At 37.4% G+C, this 15,874-nt stretch overlaps 1 protein-coding gene across 2 annotated transcripts in view; it reads right to left on the bottom strand.

Moving 5' to 3' along the window:
• LOC133664808 (contactin-associated protein-like 2) overlaps positions 1-10,558 on the bottom strand; it is a 66,340-nt gene extending 55,782 nt beyond the window's left edge. For both annotated transcript variants that reach the window (XM_062069727.1, XM_062069728.1), the window contains exons 1-3: positions 10,275-10,558; positions 5,621-5,731; positions 3,785-3,978 (exon numbers count right to left, since the gene is read on the bottom strand). In XM_062069727.1, the coding sequence (XP_061925711.1) occupies positions 3,785-3,978; positions 5,621-5,731; positions 10,275-10,338 (369 nt within the window). In that variant the 5' untranslated portion in view covers positions 10,339-10,558. The remainder of the gene's footprint in view (positions 1-3,784; positions 3,979-5,620; positions 5,732-10,274) is intronic.
• Positions 10,559-15,874: the final 5,316 nt, after the last annotated feature.

The raw sequence follows: 15,874 nt of genomic DNA, 5'->3' as shown, positions 1-15,874 counted from the left end.
AGTACTACATCCTCACTGTTCACGTTACCCTCAAACATCTGCAACAACACATACTACTGTAGTACTACTGTAATACTACACTAGTACTACATCCTCACTGTTCACGTTACCCTCAAACATCTGCAACAACACATACTACTGTAATACTACACTAGTACTACATCCTCACTGTTCACGTTACCCTCAAACATCTGCAACGACACATACTACTGTAATACTACTGTAATACTACAGTAGTACTACATCCTCACTGTTCACGTTACCCTCAAACATCTGCAACAACACACACTACTGTAGTACTACTGTAATACTACACTAGTACTACATCCTCACTGTTCACGTTACCCTCAAACATCTGCAACAACACATACTACTGCAGTACTACTGTAATACTACAGTAGTACTACATCCTCACTGTTCACGTTACCCTCAAACATCTGCAACAACACATACTACTGTAGTACGACTGTAATACTACACTAGTACTACATCCTCACTGTTCACGTTACCCTCAAACATCTGCAACAACACATACTACTGTAATACTACTGTAATACTACACTAGTACTACATCCTCACTGTTCTTGTTACCCTCAAACATCTGCAACAACACATACTACTGTAGTACTACTGTAATACTACACTAGTACTACATCCTCACTGTTCACGTTACCCTCAAACATCTGCAACAACACATACTACTGTAGTACTACACTAGTACTACATCCTCACTGTTCTTGTTACCCTCAAACATCTGCAACAACACATACTACTGTAGTACTACTGTAATACTACACTAGTACTACATCCTCACTGTTCACGTTACCCTCAAACATCTGCAACAACACATACTACTGTAGTACTACTGTAATACTACACTAGTACTACATCCTCACTGTTCACGTTACCCTCAAACATCTGCAACAACACATACTACTGTAGTACTCCTGTAATACTACACTAGTACTACATCCTCACTGTTCACGTTACCCTCAAACATCTGCAACAACACATACTACTGTAGTACTACTGTAATACTACACTAGTACTACATCCTCACTGTTCACGTTACCTTCAAACATCTGCAACAACACATACTACTGTAGTACTACTGTAATACTACACTAGTACTACATCCTCACTGTTCACGTTACCCTCAAACATCTGCAACAACACATACTACTGTAGTACTACTGTAATACTACACTAGTACTACATCCTCACTGTTCACGTTACCTTCAAACATCTGCAACAACACATACTACTGTAATACTACTGTAATACTACACTAGTACTACATCCTCACTGTTCACGTTACCTTCAAACATCTGCAACAACACATAGTACTGTAATACTACTGTAATACTACACTAGTACTACATCCTCACTGTTAACGTTACCCTCAAACATCTGCAACAACATATACTACTGTAGTACTACTGTAATACTACACTAGTACTACATCCTCACTGTTCACGTTACCCTCAAACATCTGCAACAACACATAGTACTGTAATACTACTGTAATACTACACTAGAACTACATCCTCACTGTTCACGTTACCCTCAAACATCTGCAACAACATATACTACTGTAATACTACACTAGTACTACATCCTCACTGTTCACGTTACCCTCAAACATCTGCAACAACACATACTACTGTAATACTACTGTAATACTACACTAGTACTACATCCTCACTGTTCACGTTACCCTCAAACATCTGCAACAACATATACTACTGTAATACTACTGTAATACTACACTAGTACTACATCCTCACTGTTCACGTTACCCTCAAACATCTGCAACAACACATACTACTGCAATACTACACTAGTACTACATCCTCACTGTTCATGTTACCCTCAAACATCTGCAACAACACATACTACTGTAATACTACTGTAATACTACACTAGTACTACATCCTCACTGTTCTTGTTACCCTCAAACATCTGCAACAACACATACTACTGTAATACTACACTAGTACTACATCCTCACTGTTCACGTTACCCTCAAACATCTGCAACAACACATAATACTGTAATACTACTGTAATACTACACTAGTACTACATCCTCACTGTTCACGTTACCCTCAAACATCTGCAACAACACATACTACTGTAATACTACACTAGTACTACATCCTCACTGTTAACGTTACCCTCAAACATCTGCAACAACACATACTACTGTAATACTACTGTAATACTACACTAGTACTACATCCTCACTGTTCACGTTACCCTCAAACATCTGCAACAACACATACTACTGTAGTACTACTGTAATACTACACTAGTACTACATCCTCACTGTTCACGTTACCCTCAAACATCTGCAACAACACATACTACTGTAGTACTACTGTAATACTACACTAGTACTACATCCTCACTGTTCACGTTACCTTCAAACATCTGCAACAACACATACTACTGTAATACTACTGTAATACTACACTAGTACTACATCCTCACTGTTCACGTTACCTTCAAACATCTGCAACAACACATAGTACTGTAATACTACTGTAATACTACACTAGTACTACATCCGCACTGTTAACGTTACCCTCAAACATCTGCAACAACATATACTACTGTAGTACTACTGTAATACTACACTAGTACTACATCCTCACTGTTCACGTTACCCTCAAACATCTGCAACAACATATACCAGTGTAATACTACACTAGTACTACATCCTCACTGTTCACGTTACCCTCAAACATCTGCAACAACACATACTACTGTAGTACTACTGTAATACTACACTAGTACTACATCCTCACTGTTCACGTTACCCTCAAACATCTGCAACAACATATACCAGTGTAATACTACACTAGTACTACATCCTCACTGTTCACGTTACCCTCAAACATCTGCAACAACACATAGTACTGTAATACTACACTAGAACTACATCCTCACTGTTCACGTTACCCTCAAACATCTGCAACAACATATACCAGTGTAATACTACACTAGTACTACATCCTCACTGTTCACGTTACCCTCAAACATCTGCAACAACACATACTACTGTAATACTACTGTAATACTACACTAGTACTACATCCTCACTGTTCACGTTACCCTCAAACATCTGCAACAACACATACTACTGTAATACTACACTAGTACTACATCCTCACTGTTCACGTTACCCTCAAACATCTGCAACAACACATACTACTGTAATACTACTGTAATACTACACTAGTACTACATCCTCACTGTTCACGTTACCCTCAAACATCTGCAACAACACATACTACTGTAATACTACACTAGTACTACATCCTCACTGTTCACGTTACCCTCAAACATCTGCAACAACACATACTACTGTAGTACTACTGTAATACTACACTAGTACTACATCCTCACTGTTCTTGTTACCCTCAAACATCTGCAACAACACATACTACTGTAGTACTACTGTAATACTACACTAGTACTACATCCTCACTGTTCACGTTACCCTCAAACATCTGCAACAGCACATACTACTGTAGTACTACTGTAATACTACACTAGTACTACATCCTCACTGTTCTTGTTACCCTTAAACATCTGCAACAACACATACTACTGTAGTACTACTGTAATACTACACTAGTACTACATCCTCACTGTTCTTGTTACCCTCAAACATCTGCAACAACACATACTACTGTAGTACTACTGTAATACTACACTAGTACTACTGCAATAGGTCAACGTGTCATGTTCATAAATTGAGACTAGTAGTTCTTTGTCACCCAGATGTTTCCGTCCTGCAGGTAAGGCCTCCAGTTCCTCTGGGTGTCGCTGTACACCAGCTGGTATCCACTGGTCCAGTCCGAGCTGCCGTATCGACCCTGCGTCGCTATGGCAACAAGCTGCTTCCTGGCGCCCAGGTCCACCTGGAGCCACAGGTAAGGGTCCGTGTCCGAGGGCGACCAGCCTCCAGCACCTGCTTGGACAGTTTGATATCCATGAGATGGCGCTAACTCATCAACTTTGATATCATCAACCATGATCAAGACCACAATCACCTACGTCTAGTTCCTAGTGGCCTAGAACCTGGCATGTTGACTTCTTGTAATAGAAGACTAGCTTGTGTGCTTAGCTGTTGTGTAGCTGCTAGTTCCTAGTGGCCTAGAGCCTGGCATGTTGACTTCTTGTAATAGAAGACTAGCTTGTGTGCTTAGCTGTTGTGTAGCTGCTAGTTCCTAGTGGCCTAGAGCCTGGCATGTTGACTTCTTGTAATAGAAGACTAGCTTGTGTGCTTAGCTGTTGTGTAGCTGCTAGTTCCTAGTGGCCTAGAGCCTGGCATGTTGACTTCTTGTAATAGAAGACTAGCTTGTGTGCTTAGCTGTTGTGTAGCTGCTAGTTCCTAGTGGCCTAGAGCCTGGCATGTTGACTTCTTGTAATAGAAGACTAGCTTGTGTGCTTAGCTGTTGTGTAGCTGCTAGTTCCTAGTGGCCTAGAGCCTGGCATGTTGACTTCTTGTAATAGAAGACTAGCTTGTGTGCTTAGCTGTTGTGTAGCTGCTAGTTCCTAGTGGCCTAGAGCCTGGCATGTTGACTTCTTGTAATAGAAGACTAGCTTGTGTGCTTAGCTGTTGTGTAGCTGCTAGTTCCTAGTGGCCTAGAGCCTGGCATGTTGACTTCTTGTAACAGAAGACTAGCTTGTGTGCTTAGCTGTTGTGTAGCTGCTAGTTCCTAGTGGCCTAGAGCCTGGCATGTTGACTTCTTGTAATAGAAGACTAGCTTGTGTGCTTAGCTGTTGTGTAGCTGCTAGTTCCTAGTGGCCTAGAGCCTGGCATGTTGACTTCTTGTAATAGAAGACTAGCTTGTGTGCTTAGCTGTTGTGTAGCTGCTAGTTCCTAGTGGCCTAGAGCCTGGCATGTTGACTTCTTGTAATAGAAGACTAGCTTGTGTGCTTAGCTGTTGTGTAGCTGCTAGTTCCTAGTGGCCTAGAGCCTGGTATGTTGACTTCTTGTAATAGAAGACTAGCTTGTGTGCTTAGCTGTTGTGTAGCTGCTAGTTCCTAGTGGCCTAGAGCCTGGCATGTTGACTTCTTGTAATAGAAGACTAGCTTGTGTGCTTAGCTGTTGTGTAGCTGCTAGTTCCTAGTGGCCTAGAGCCTGGCATGTTGACTTCTTGTAATAGAAGACTAGCTTGTGTGCTTAGCTGTTGTGTAGCTGCTAGTTCCTAGTGGCCTAGAGCCTGGCATGTTGACTTCTTGTAATAGAAGACTAGCTTGTGTGCTTAGCTGTTGTGTAGCTGCTAGTTCCTAGTGGCCTAGAGCCTGGCATGTTGACTTCTTGTAATAGAAGACTAGCTTGTGTGCTTAGCTGTTGTGTAGCTGCTAGTTCCTAGTGGCCTAGAGCCTGGCATGTTGACTTCTTGTAATAGAAGACTAGCTTGTGTGCTTAGCTGTTGTGTAGCTGCTAGTTCCTAGTGGCCTAGAGCCTGGCATGTTGACTTCTTGTAACTGACTACAATAGAAGACTAGCTTGTGTGCTTAGCTGTTGTGTAGCTGCTAGTGTCTAGTGGCCTACGGGCTAGCATGTGTTGTAAGTGAGTGGACTAAGATAATAAATACCTGACCTTGGTTCCGGTTGAGTTTGGCGTAACCAGCTCCGTAGTCCGGTGCTAAGACTGAGGAGCTGCTGAAGGAGCTGTAGGGAAGTGGCGTGGCCAGCCGGTCCTCACAGCGCCCTGACAACATGAAGGTGTGTTTGTCATCTAATTCATGTATTATATATTCATCTAATTCATGTATTATATTCATCTATTCATGTATTATATATTCATCAATCAATCAATGTTTACTTATATAGCCCTAAATCACCAGTGTCTCAAAGGGCTGCACAAGCCACGACGACATCATCGGCTCAGATCCCACATCAGGGCAAGGAAAAACTCAACCCAGTGGGATGACAATGAGAAACCTTGGAGAGGACCGCAGATGTGGTGTGCTAACTAGTATGATGTCATCAATTAATTAAAATGTAAATAAATGTTAATAAAGTGCTAACTAGTATGATGTCATCAATTAATTAAAATGTAAATACATGTTAATAAAGTGCTAACTAGTATGATGTCATCAATTAAAATGTAAATACATGTTAATAAAGTGCTAACTAGTATGATGTCATCAATTAAAATGTAAATAAATGTTAATAAAGTGCTAACTAGTATGATTTCATCAATTAAAATGTAAATACATGTTAATAAAGTGCTAACTAGTATGATGTAATCAATTAAAATGTAAATAAATGTTAATAAAGTGCTAAGTAGTATGATTTCATCAATTAAAATGTAAATACATGTTAATAAAGTGCTAACTAGTATGATGTCATCAATTAAAATGTAAATACATGTTAATAAAGTGCTAACTAGTATGATGTCATCAATTAAAATGTAAATACATGTTAATAAAGTGCTAACTAGTATGATGTCATCAATTAAAATGTAAATGCATGTTAATAAAGTGCTAACTAGTATGATGTCATCAATTAAAATGTAAATACATGTTAATAAAGTACTAACTAGTATGATTTGATAATTTATTGTAAATGTACTTAATGTGTGTTGAAAGTACAAAATAACTATCAATAATAGATCAATAACTGACAATAGTGTGATGTCATCGTAGTGTCTGTCCTCCAATCAAATGTTTAGTTAGCATGACTGCTAGTTGTAATCAGCAGCTGATTAGATAGTGTGTTGTTGACGTGATTATGTATGATTATTCACGATTATACGTGATTATACATGATTATATGTGATTATACGTGATTATACATGATTATACGTGATTATTCATGATTATTCGTGATTATACATGATTATCCGTGACTATACGAGATTATGCATGAGTATTCATGATTATACATGATTATACGTGACTATGCATGATTATACGTGGTTGTGCATGATTATTCATGACTATACATGATTATGCATGATTATTAATGACTATACATGATTCTACGTGATTATGCATGATTATTCATGTCTATGAATGAATTTATGTTGTTATGCATGATTATACGTGATTATGCATGACTATACATGATTATACGTGACTATGCATGATTATATGTGATTATGCATGATTATTCATGACTATACATGATTATACGTGATTATTCGTGACTATGCATGATTATACGTGGTTGTGCATGATTATACGTGATTATTCATGACTATACATGATTATACGTGATTATTCATGACTATTCATGATTATACGTGATTATGCATGATTATTCATGTCTATGAATGAATTTATGTGGTTATGCATGATTATACGTGATTATGCATGACTATACATGATTATACGTGATTATTCGTGACTATGCATGATTATACGTGATTATGTGATTATACGTGATTATATGTGATTATACGCGCTTATTCGTGACTATGCATGATTGTATGTGATTATACATGATTATACGTGATTATTTGTGACTATACATGATTATATGTGATTATATGTGATTATTCGTGACTATACATGACTATATATGCTTATTTGTGATTATTGATGTTTGAGTATAAAGATGTTGATGTTTGAGTATAAAGATGTTGATGTTTGAGTATAAAGATGTTGATGATGTAGTTTAATGTTGATGTTTGAGTATAAAGATGTTGATGTTTGAGTATAAAGATGTTGATGATGTAGTTTAATGTTGATGTTTGAGTATAATGATGTTGATGTTTGAGTATAAAGATGTTGATGATGTAGTTTAATGTTGATGTTTGAGTATAAATGTTGATGTTATGACTCACGTGATGCAGCAGACATGTTTGATGATGATGTTGATGTTTGAGTATAAAGATGTTGATGTTTGAGTATAAAGATGTTGATGTTTCAGTATAAAGATGTTGATGTTTCAGTATAAAGATGGTGATGTTTGAGTATAAAGATGTTGATGTTTGAGTATAAAGATGTTGATGATGTAGTTTAATGTTGATGTTTGAGTATAAAGATGTTGATGTTTGAGTATAAAGATGTTGATGATGTAGTTTAATGTTGATGTTTGAGTATAAAGATGTTGATGTTTGAGTATAAAGATGTTGATTATGTAGTTTAATGCTGATGTTTGAGTATAAAGATGTTGATGATGTAGTTTAATGTTGATGTTTGAGTATAAAGATGTTGATGATGTAGTTTAATGTTGATGTTTGAGTATAAAGATGTTGATGTTTGAGTATAAAGATGTTGATGTTTGAGTATAAAGATGTTGATGTTTGAGTATAAAGATGTTGATGATGTAGTTTAATGTTGATGTTTGAGTATAAAGATGTTGATGTTTGAGTATAAAGATGTTGATGATGTAGTTTAATGTTGATGTTATGACTCACGTGATGCAGCAGACATTTTTGATGTTGATGTTGAGTATAAATGTTGATGTTAAGACTCACGTGATGCAGCAGACATGTTGATGATGATGTTGAGTATAAATGTTGATGTTCTGACTCACGTGATGCAGCAGACATGTTTGATGATGATGTTTGAGTATAAATGTTGATGTTAAGACTCACGTGATGCAGCAGACATGTTGATGTTGAGTATAAATGTTGATGTTATGACTCACGTGATGCAGCAGACATGTTTGATGTTGATGTTGAGTATAAATGTTGATGTTGATGACTCACGTGATGCAGCAGACATGATGATGTTGAGTATAAATGTTGATGTTATGACTCACGTGATGCAGCAGACATGTTGATGTTGAGTATAAATGTTGATGTTATGACTCACGTGATGCAGCAGACATGTTTGATGTTGATGTTGAGTATAAATGTTGATGTTGATGACTCACGTGATGCAGCAGACATGATGATGTTGAGTATAAATGTTGATGTTATGACTCACGTGATGCAGCAGACATGTTGATGTTGATGTTTGATGTTAATGTTGATGATGAAGTTGAGTGTAAATGTTGATGTTATGACTCATGTGATGCAGCAGACATGATGATGTTGAGTATAAATGTTGATGTTATGACTCACGTGAAGCAGCAGACATGTTTGATGATGATGTTGAGTATAAATGTTGATGACTCACGTGATGCAGCAGACATGTTGATGTTGAGTATAAATGTTGATGTTATGACTCACGTGATGCAGCAGACATGTTTGATGTTGATGTTGAGTATAAATGTTGATGTTGATGACTCACGTGATGTAGCAGACATGATGATGTTGAGTATAAATGTTGATGTTATGACTCACGTGATGCAGCAGACATGTTGATGTTGATGGTTGATGTTGATGATGAAGTTGAGTGTAAATGTTGATGTTATGACTCACGTGATGCAGCAGACATGTTGATGTTGATGTTTGATGTTGATGATGAAGTTGGGTGTAAATGTTGATGTTATGACTCACGTGATGCAGCAGACATGTTTGATGTTGATGATGATGTTGAGTATAAATGTTGATGTTATGACTCACGTGATGCAGCAGACATGTTGATGTTGATGTTTGATGTTGATGATGATGTTGAGTATAAATGTTGATGTTATGACTCACGTGATGCAGCAGACATGTTTGATGATGATGTTTGAGTATAAATGTTGATGTTATGACTCACGTGATGCAGCAGACATGTTTGATGTTGATGTTGAGTATAAATGTTGATGTTATGACTCACGTGATGCAGCAGACATGATGATGTTGAGTATAAATGTTGATGTTATGACTCACGTGATGCAGCAGACATGTTGATGTTGAGTATAAATGTTGATGTTGATGACTCACGTGATGCAGCAGACATGATGATGTTGAGTATAAATGTTGATGTTATGACTCACATGATGCAGCAGACATGTTTGATGTTGAGTATAAATGTTGATGTTATGACTCACGTGATGCAGCAGACATGATGATGTTGAGTATAAATGTTGATGTTATGACTCACGTGATGCAGCAGACATGTTTGATGTTGAGTATAAATGTTGATGTTATGACTCACGTGATGCAGCAGACATGATGTTGAGTATAAATGTTGATGTTATGACTCACGTGATGCAGCAGACATGTTTGATGTTGATGTTTGATGTTGAGTATAAATGTTGATGTTAAGACTCACGTGATGCAGCAGACATCAATATAAATGTTGATGTTAAGACTCACGTGATGCAGCAGACATGGTTGATGATGATGTTGAGTATAAATGTTGATGTTGATGACTCACGTGATGCAGCAGACATGTTGATGTTGAGTATAAATGTTGATGACTCACGTGATGCAGCAGACGAGGCATCCTGGCAGGTGATGAAGAGGAGGATGAAGAGCAGGGCAGACATCTTCACACAAAGAGGAGATTTCAGACTTCTTCTTACACCTCTTTGCTACAAAGGTGGAGTTATTCCGCACACAAGGTGTAATGAAGGTGTAGTTAGTTAGTTGGCAGTAAAGGTGTAGTTAGTTAGTCGGCAGTAAAGGTGTAGTTAGTTAGTCGGCGGCAGAGCAGCTGACTCAGCAAACATCTTTCTTTCTTTCTTCAGCAGCCAAGCAGGATCAAACCAACTCTGCGCCATCTTGCTGTCTTCATGTCGCACTCACAACAACACGTACACACAAATATTGTCCAGTCTTTCATAAGACTTCTTACACCTAAAATACCTGTTTGTTTGTTTGTTTTTTACCGTGAAACAGGAGTTTTATAGCGCGTAAATCAACTATTGAAGCCGTGGACTCCCCCGCCGCCGCCATGTTGGTACGGTCCTGCATTCAAACACCACAACTTTATGTGCAACACGGAAGTAGACGGAAACAATGAAGACCAGCTTCTCCTCTGTTTAGTGCTCATTAATGATAATGTTCCCTTCATCACATTATGCAATATAAACACACATTCCGCAATATAAACACACATTATGCAATATAAACACACATTATGCAATATAAACAAACATTCTGCAATATAAACAAACATTCTGCAACATAAACAAACATTCCGCAATACAAACAAACATTCTGCAATATAAACACACATTCCGCAATATAAACAAACATTCCGCAATATAAACAAACATTCTGCAATATAAACAAACATTCCGCAATATAAACAAACATTCCGCAATATAAACAAACATTCTGCAATATAAACAAACATTCTGCAATATAAACAAACATTCCGCAATATAAACACATTCTGCAATATAAACAAACATTCCGCAATATAAACAAACATTCCGCAATTTAAACAAACATTCTGCAATATAAACAAACATTCTGCAATATAAACAAACATTCTGCAATATAAACACACATTCCGCAATATAAACAAACATTCCGCAATATAAACAAACATTCTGCAATATAAACAAACATTCTGCAATATAAACACACATTCCGCAATACAAACAAACATTGTGCAACATAAACAAACATTCCGCAACATAAACAAACATTCCGCAATATAAACAAAAATTCCGCAATATAGACACACATTCTGCAATATAAACAAATATTCTGCAATATAAACAAACATTCTGCAATATAAACAAACATTCTGCAATATAAACACACATTCCGCAATATAAACAAACATTCTGCAACATAAACAAACATTCCGCAATATAAACAAAAATTCCGCAATATAGACACACATTCTGCAATATAAACAAATATTCTGCAATACAAACAAACATTCTGCAACATAAACAAACATTCTGCAACATAAACAAACATTCCGCAATATAAACAAACATTCTGCAACATAAACAAACATTCCGCAATATAAACAAACATTCTGCAACATAAACAAACATTCCGCAATACAAACAAACATTCTGCAATATAAACAAACATTCTGCAATATAAACAAACATTCTGCAATACAAACAAACATTCTGCAACATAAACAAACATTCTGCAATATAAACAAACATTCGGCAATTATAAAAAAACATTCCGCAATATAAACAAACATTCTGCAATATGAACAAATATTGTGAAACACTAAAGAATTGTGAAAATAAATTATTTTAAAAAACAATTAAGTGTTCTTCTGTCTTGGATAAGATCTAAAAATGGTTTGATTTCCAGTTAATATAACATGAAATATAATATAATATAAAATAATAATGAACTTTAGCAAAAATTAAAATAAATGAAAAAATTACAGAAAAAATATAAGATTTTAATATTCCAAAACCAAAAGTTACTATTTAAAGACAAAACCGCAGACTGGCCTGAAAGACATGAAACATGATCTGTGTTTATATATAAACATATTTATCATAATCATCTACCATGAATTGATTACGTGGACATAAACAAGTTGAAAAACTTATTGGGGTGTTACCATTTAGTGGTAAATTGTACAAAATATGTGCTGTACTGTGCAATCTACTAATAAAAGTTTCAATCTGCATTATATATAAAACATATTTAATATTATTATCTGCATTTATATATATAAATGACGATTTCATGTTAATCAAGCTAACATGAAAACTGTGTTCCCCCATTTCCATCAATATGTGAATTTTGCAACCAGGGGTGGAAGCAAGCTGGACATGGTGCACAGCAATATTAAGCACGCGTTCAAAGCTGCACCCCGCCCCCACCTCGGCTCCTCAGACCATCTAACTGTGATGCTAATTCCTGCATACAAGCCCCTGCTGATCAGGAAGCAAGCTACAGTGAAGCAGGTGAGGACCTGGCCAGAGGGAGCAATGTCAGCATCACAAGACTGCTTCGAAACCACAGACTGGGACATGTTCAAGGCAGCCGCCACCGATAATCACCACACGTGTGGAGGAGAATGCAGAGTCTGTGTCCGCATACATTCAGAAGTGCATGGAGGATGTCAGTGTGATCAAGAACATCCCCACACGGGCCAACGAGAAACCCTGGATGAACAGTGAGGTACGTGCAATGCTGAAGGCTCGGAACAAGGCTTTTAAATCTGGCGACATGGTAGCATTAAAATCAGCCAGAGCTAACCTGAACCGCGCCATTAGGGTTGGATTATAAAGCTGCCCCTTGTCCCTGTGACAACAGCACCAGCTTCCTTAATGACCTAAACAACTACTTTGCAAGGTTTGAGGCACTTAACACCACTCCGGCGAGAAAAACCATCCCTCGCCCTGATGAGCAGCCGCTCAACCTGGATATAGCGGATGTCCGGAAAACCCTGAGGAGAGTGAACCCCCGGAAAGCACCGGGACCTGATGACATTCCGGGCAAGGTGCTTAAGGGATGTGCAGACCAGCTGGCTGGGGTTCTCACAGACATCTTCAACATCTGGCTGACCCAGGCTGTGGTACCATCAGGTTTTAAGACGGCCACAATCATCCCAGTGCCAAAAAACCCCACAATCTCCTCCCCCAATGATTATCGCCCCGTTGCACTCACCCCCATCATAATGAAGTGCTTGGAAAGGCTGGTAAAGGAATACATTGTCTCCAGACTCCCCGCCCCCACATTCGACCCATACCAGTTTGCTTATCACCCTAATCGCTCCACAGAGGACGCCATCTCCTCTGCACTCCACCTGAAGGAAAGGACACACACGTGTGGATGTTGTTCCTGGACTTCAGCTCGGCATTCAACACCATCATCCCGCAGCACTTGGTGAGCAAACCTTGAATTCAGTACCCCCCTTTGCAACTGGCTGCTTGACTTCCTCACAGACAGACCCCAGTCTGTGAGAGTGGGCGACAACACCTTCAGTGCCATCTCCCTGAGCACCGGCTCCCCCCAGGGCTGCGTCCTGAGTCCACGTTGATGACCCATGACTGCTGCGCCAGGTCCACTACTAACCACATTGTGAAGTACACGACAGTAGTGGGCCTCATCCGTGACAACAACCACATGGACTACAGGGAGGAGGTGAAACATCTGGTTGACTGGTGCAGAACCAACAACCTGGTCCTGAATGTCAACAAGACCAAGGAGATCATCGTTGACTTCAGGAAGCACCAGTCCAGCCAGGCTCCACTCTTCATCAACGGCACAGCAGTGGAGATGGTAAGCAGCACCAAATTCCTAGGGGTGCGGATAACTGACAATATAACCTGGTCCCTACACACCGGAGCTCTTAGAGCTCAGCAGCGCATGCACTTTTTGCGTCGGATGAAAAGAGCACAGCTCCCTCCCCCTATTCTCACCACATTCTACAGAGGCACTATAGAGACCACCTGCATCTGTATGGACTGGAGCCTGCAGTGCCTCAGACTGGAAGTCTCTCCAGAGAGTGGTGAGGACGGCGGAAAAGATCATCAGGACTCCTCTTCCTCCTATCCAGGAGATGGCAAAAAGCCGCTGCCTGACCAGGGCTCAGAAAATCTGCAAAGACTCCTCCCACCCCCACCAAGGACTGTTTTCACTGCTGGACTCTAGAAAGAGGTTCCGCAGTCTCCGTAGCAGAACCTCCAGGTTGTGTAACAGCTTCTTCCCTCAGGCCGGAAGACTCTTGAACGCATCACAATAATCCCCTCAACTCCCCCCAAAAATGGATTAAGTGGCTGGAATATAAAGACAATATAACATACATCCATAAATGTGGATGCATATGCAAAAGTGCAATATATTTGTCTGTACAGTAATCTATTTATTTATATCTGCACTTTATTGCTTTTTTATCCTGCACTACCATGAGCTAATGCAACTTCCTATCTGTACTGTAAAGTTCACACTTGAATGACAATAAAAGGAAGTCTAAGTCTAATATAACACATATTTACCATCATCATATGTATTTATATAATAAAACATATTTAATATTATCTGCATTTATATATAAAACATGTTTAATATTATCTGTATTTATATAAAACATATTTAATATTATCTTTATTTATATATTAAACATATTTATCATCATCATCTGCATTTATATAACAAAACATATTTAATATAATTATCTGCGTTTATGCAATAAAATATATTGATTATTAATATCTGCATTTATATAACAAAACATATTTAATATTATCTGTATTTATATAAAACATATTTAATATTATCTTTATTTATATATTAAACATATTTATCATCATCATCTGCATTTATATAATAAAACATATTTAATATAATTATCTGCGTTTATGCAATAAAATACATTTATTATTATTATCTGCATTTGTATAATAAAACATGTTTAATATTATCATCTGCATTTATATAATTTGTTTTATTATTAACATTACAATAAAAATAACACAAGACCACAATTATTGTGTACGTGCAGGTTGTGTCTTTGAATAATAATAATAATAATAATAATAATAATAATAATAATAATAATAATAATAATTTCCAGTGTCAGAATGAGTTTATTTGAAATTTATTTCATGAAATACGAGAAAATAAAACTAAAAAACAAATAATTATTGTCTGGTTTTGGCTGAAAAAGCAAAATAACTTGATATTTTTTATATTTCACCTTAAAAAGTGTTTATTTGCTCTGGTTGGGGATTTTTCTTCCTGCACATATTTACTTATTTCTTTTATTTTGAAATAACCTTTGAACACATTGGGAATAAAACCCCACAAAAACCTCAAATAAAATATTGTTTAGGTGTAAAAAAATGTGTGCAATGAACGCTTTATGTCAGTTTGATTCCAAATATAAAAAGTATAATTCATGAAGATAAAGTATTCATCTTTAAATCACTACAATGTATTATAAACAATGTTTTTTATTGTAATAAACATGTTCATGTAAAGAATTGGCCACTGGGTGTCACTGTTGCTCACCTCAGCAACAACATGTCCCTGCTGAGGTTCACACAGAAATATATCATCCATCCATTTTCTACCGCTTGTCCCATCATACTTATTAATATTCATCACTGCAATAAAACATTGCCAATAACATATATTTTG

This window comes from Entelurus aequoreus, linkage group LG14, assembly GCF_033978785.1.
Source record: "Entelurus aequoreus isolate RoL-2023_Sb linkage group LG14, RoL_Eaeq_v1.1, whole genome shotgun sequence".
Lineage (NCBI taxonomy): Eukaryota > Metazoa > Chordata > Actinopteri > Syngnathiformes > Syngnathidae > Entelurus > Entelurus aequoreus.
The sequence above is the reverse complement of the archived record's forward strand: the minus strand, read 5'-3'. Positions and strand labels throughout refer to the sequence as shown.